Source organism: Osmerus eperlanus, unplaced genomic scaffold (assembly GCF_963692335.1).
Source record: "Osmerus eperlanus unplaced genomic scaffold, fOsmEpe2.1 SCAFFOLD_837, whole genome shotgun sequence".
NCBI classification, from domain to species: domain Eukaryota; kingdom Metazoa; phylum Chordata; class Actinopteri; order Osmeriformes; family Osmeridae; genus Osmerus; species Osmerus eperlanus.
The window spans coordinates 2,100-7,404 of NW_026911286.1; the positions used below are offsets into that span (position 1 = coordinate 2,100).

At 48.2% G+C, this 5,305-nt stretch overlaps 1 protein-coding gene across 1 annotated transcript; it reads right to left on the minus strand.

Annotated features, from left to right (window-relative positions):
• Positions 1-2,427: 2,427 nt before the first annotated feature.
• On the minus strand, positions 2,428-4,317 carry LOC134015847 (regulating synaptic membrane exocytosis protein 1-like; the record flags this gene model as incomplete). The annotated part of the gene is made up of 2 exons (XM_062455364.1): positions 3,767-4,317; positions 2,428-2,641 (listed from the first exon to the last, which is right to left on the minus strand). Coding segments are annotated over exons 1-2 (360 nt in total), but the record flags the coding sequence as incomplete, so codon positions are not given.
• Between the last annotated feature and the right edge of the window lie 988 nt (positions 4,318-5,305).

Sequence of the window (5,305 nt, forward strand, 5' to 3'; positions counted from 1 at the left end):
CTTTGTCCTCCTGGTGCCATGCAGTCCAGGTTGCAGTGAGGAGTGAGAGAGAGACGTGGCCGAGGAAGGAAGGAAGGAAGTGAGTGAGTGAGGTATATTAGAAGGGAGGTGTGGGACAAGGATTAGGGAATAGCAGAAGAGAGAGAGAGAGAGAGATAGAGAGAGAGAGAGACAGAGAGAGAGAGAGAGAGAGAGAGAGAGAGAGAGAGAGAGAGAGAGAGAGAGAGAGAGAGAGAGAGAGAGAGAGAGAGAGAGAGAGGAAGGGGATGAAAAAGAAGACAGATAAAGAGACGGAAGGTTCATGAATCATGTCAAAGGTCGTGGGAGAGTCGAGGTTGAAAAAGAGAGGGAGAGAGGCAAAGTGAGAGAATGGGGTGAACGATCGTTAATAAACAGTCCAAGTATTTTTTTAAACACACTTATCCAGTGATTTGAGGAGGTGAAAGGAAACACAGCCGTGGAACACGCACACGCACACGCAACTCACAAACGTCAAGGGACATCAAACATGCGTGACCTGTGACCTGTGATGTCGCCTGTGACATCACGGCGTGTCAGCTAGGTGTGCGACACAGGAAATGGAGATGACAGAAGCGACATGTTGGTCCAGCAGCCGAGACCCCCCCCCCCCCCCCCCCCGCCCTGACCAGCGTATCCAGCTCGTCGACGCGCACAGCACTGGTTAAGAATGGACACTGAATGAACGCTCTCTGAAAGTCATGTTTAACAGAGCAAGCAGCCATGGCTTCTCAAACATGACTGGGAAGACTGTCCTGGGAGAGATGAAATGACTGAAAATGTCCGTTTGGCACAGATTTAGTTTGTATCAGCATGTTCCTGTAATGCCTTCTGGGGGGCAGTGGAAGGTACTGCATGGATGTCACGATCAGGAAGTGTGGGAAAAGTGGCTGAGAGAGGAATATTAATCCTCGGTTCATCCATCGAAAGTGACAGCCCTTAAGTGGTTTTGGTATATCAAAACAACTTACGCGAAGCATTGTCCCAGACAAATAAATGTGTTTTGGTGAACAAACGAGCAAAGAAATTGATAGAAGATGCTAGCAGAGAGAGCCAAAGGCTGACAGGCTGTCAGACGCTAGGCTAACTTGTTGTGCTAAAACGGGGGGGGCGCAAACAGAAAGGGAGGAGTTTTATGTAATCGAACAACGCTTACACTTTCCCTGACACTGTTATTTTGCTTGGCTGGAGCTCAGAGCAGGATGAGGGCCAGAGAGCCAGGAAGTAGCTGGAGTGAGCCGTCACAACACATCCACCCTCGCTGCTCACACACACACACACACACACAGGCATTTACACACACAATCGTGAATGAACACACATGCATACAATCGCGCACACGCACGTTCACTTGCACACACGCCGACCACGCAGACCCGTATACACACACATGTAACCGAACAAACACGCATACATATGCACACACAATAAAACCCAATAAATTCACACACTCTTCCACGCTCACTTAAATTCAGACTCATTCGGGCTCTACTCAGCACCAGGTGAAAATAAATGAACGCCTAATAAATAAAGATAATAAATGGCCAGTAAGTGGTCATTCTCTGCTTCAGAGTTTACAGACTGTATTAAAATGCATTACAACCGATAGGTAAAAAAAATGAATTAAAAATACTTGAATATATTCCAGCACCACTTGCAGTGCTGGTATCCACATTCTCATTATCCCATAAGGCCATAGCCTGGTCCTGCCTCTCTTCCCTGTGTGAATCTGCTCTCCGCTGGGCCTGGCGGATCTGGGACAGATTGGGAACCAGCAGGCCCAGGGCGAGGGGCCCACAGTCAGGTAAGACCCAGGAGGAGGTCTTCTCTCTTGGGCTGGACCGGAGCCCGGAGGGGGATGGGGGTGGGGGGGTGGAACACGCCTGGAGCTTAAAATAAACCCTCAGGGCACAGTAGGGCATCCTACTGTGCCCTTCCACTGACTGTGGGTAACTGGACTGGTCTGAATACTGCACCATTCACAAGCCATGGGTTTGTGTGGCGTGTGAGCGAGTATCAATGAACCCTCTCCAGACAGATCACCGAGCTGACAGGATATGATGCGTACTGTCCTGGGGGTGACTGCGGGATTCAAACTAGACAGACACAGTTACGCGTATGCAGACTAAGACATGACGAGACGGACGTGATTACAAAATGCGTGTCCATTCCGACCCGACGTGGTTACCGTGAGCAACCACAAACTGTCAGGTGACCTGACAGCGACAGAAGCCTGCATACGTTAAAAAGCCAGACCATGCTTCTCACAGGCTTTGATTCACCCCCTAAAGAATCAAAGCGACACAACGCGACAAACACAGGGAAGACAGACAGGAAGTGATGCGGGGGGGGGGGGGAGTGAACTGAGGGAGTTTCGATGGATGGAAAGAAGGGGAGACGGTCTCTCACGTTGTTGGAACGCAGGGAGACGCGCCCCCCGCAGCGGGCGCAGAATTTGGTCTGGCAGTAGGAGCAGAGGTGCCCGCAGCCGTCGGCAAACTTGGTCTTTCTGCAGATCCCGCAGGTGGGGGCGTCGTCCTTGTGTTGGGTCTGCTGGCGGCGGGTGTCCGCCCCGATGCGCCTCACTTCCTGTTTGTAGCTCTCGAACTGCTGGTGCAGCGTCCTATAGAGCGGGAGAGAGATGGAGAGAGAGGGAGAGAGATGGAGAGAGAGGGAGAGAGAGGGAGAGAGAGGGAGAGAGATGGAGAGAGAGGGAGAGAGATGGAGAGAGATGGAGAGAGAGGGAGAGAGATGGAGAGAGATGGAGAGAGAGGGAGAGAGAGGGAGAGAGAGGGAGAGAGATGGAGAGAGAGGGAGAGAGGGAGAGAGAGGGAGAGAGATGGAGAGAGAGGGAGAGAGAACGCTTCCAGTTAGATACAGAAATTGAATATAGTGGATAAAGCCCACTGCCTAGGTGTTTGTTGGCAAAATGTTCCCTTCTAATTATAGACTTTATTGCTGGACAGTTAACTGAATAATGGAGAATCGACTCTGCATTTTTGTACTATATTTTTCATTAATATCAGCTTTTCCCCCGGTCTCCCTGTATGTAGAGGGCTTTCTTTGAACCGGAGACTAACTAATTTTACTTTCACAGCTTGAAGGCAATTAAAACGCTGCATAAAAGGTGTTTCGGAATAAATCTAAACCTAAACAAAACTTTTGCCATAGCAAAAATCCCTCTGTTCTGTAGCCCTCACCTCCACCACGCAGCCCTTTCCCCTCCCCTTGCCTTTCCTGGAATGAAACTAACCCATTTGTGAATTGCAAATCAAGGCGTGTGAAAATCCAGGCCTAGCGAAGTAGTCCCTGTTGTATTGTCAAAGGAATACACCATTAGCATAGCATGTCGCTCATTTAAAAGAGCCAGACAGAGGCTTTAATTACCAGAGCGGAGTGAGAGATGGAGAGAAGTAGGGAGAGAGAGAGAGGGAAAGAGAGAGAGAAGGAGTGAAAAAGAGAGAGACACTCAAGTAGAGAAACTCGATTCACACGTTGCCATGACGTTGCCATGACGAAGATAGGTTATCCTGTGAAATCTGTGGGTTTGTCTTCAGTGAAGATATTCAAGGAAATATCACGTTTTACGATCTACCGATCCAAGACTAGGACCAACACATATTGGCACTCTACTCTCTTGCACAGCAACACAAAACACCCAAAGCAAAGAAGCGTTTTACACCAACTGTATAATGTCAATGGACATTGAGATATAGGTGAGACACTCTCAGACCATAAGTCGAGTCACCTCTTCCTGTAAACAACCCTGTATTGTTCCTGTCGGTAGTCAACGATGCCAGGATGAAAAACAGGTTGAACATATGACTCCCACTTGGATGTTCCCAACTGTCCAGGTTCGTAGCAACAGTCAAACAAATAACGATTATCCGCCATGATGTCTTCTTAGTCCCAGCATGTACCCGGAAAATGGTGTGTGTCTGTCCTCTGAACAACCACGCCTAGGGACATGTCCAAAGGTCTGGTTCTGTCACTGAAGTCACTGAAGAGACATTGGAATTGAATTGATTCTCAAGGAAAACATTGTGAAACAAACTTGCTGTTCAACCCCCCGAAAGACATTGTGGAAAGGTCTTGACCGAACCGCAGGTACAGAATATAAAACCTAAAAAAGTCAAAACACCAGGCGTTCCGAACCAGCTGTGCCATGGCATTTCCTAGGTCTCAAAAAAATAAACGGCGCAAATATTTCATAGAACCACTTCAGATCATCTTCCCGATTCCACTGTAAAGACCGTGTCAGAACAGTAGCAGATACAGCCACTCCACCTTGACCATCGCCTTCCCTCCTTCAGAGAGCAGACTGTCAAGCCTGCAGAGCTGGAACAGGGAAGCGGGAACATGGCCAGCGTCTTGGATGGTCAGGTGACACCTCGCAGGGGGCCGGGGCAGTGACAATGACGCCCAGGTGACGTAAGCTTCGCCCGGTTAGCTGTGTACTGAAGGACGAGGTAGTAGCCGAAACGACCTCGTCGTGATTCTGAACCCCTTTGCCAAATTCAAGTTTGTTGAAGTTTTTTGGAATATGCGGTGCTATTTTTAAAGTGTTACAGGAAAAGGGCGTTTGAAGGAGAGGTAGCAAAGTGAGGACCTCCAAACAACAAGTTTTAAAATACACCTACTCTCTCTCACCTCCTTGATGAAAAGCCGGCATTGAATTAATTGACTCAATTTACTGTCAACATGATCTCACCAAACAATGTGACGGCAGACCTATGAACTTGATAGACTAATGCTACCAAATTACCTTGTTTGAAAAAGAGAGTATTATATTTGCTTATTTTGACCCCCATTAGTGACTTCATGAGCAGGGTGAACAGCCCTGAACACTGGAACAACATTGCAACAACATGAGACAGACGTAGCACCAACGTCATGGCCAGGGCCACTCAGCGCCCTCTGACCCTTTAAAGGGATCTGTCAGACCAATCGGAATCCAGAACCAGAGCCACCACCGGCGCCATGGGAACAGTTGTCAAAAACAGAGAGTGCGTGGCCTGTCGTCATGGAAATCTTCGACGGCACCAACACGCCAATGTCATTGGGGGTTAGAGAAGCAGATGGTTCTGTTCTTGAAGAGCTGGGTCACTTTTGAGTTGCTTTTTAAGGTTTGTCAGCTGATGTTTAATTATAGAACAAGATAAATGTTTGTGTCTGTCTGGTATGAGATTTTTACAGCTGAAATGACCATCAGTGCAGAACTAACTAGTTAAGAGCACTGAAATCACTTGGAAATCAATGCTTCCTTAAAGAATAAGAAGGCATTGAG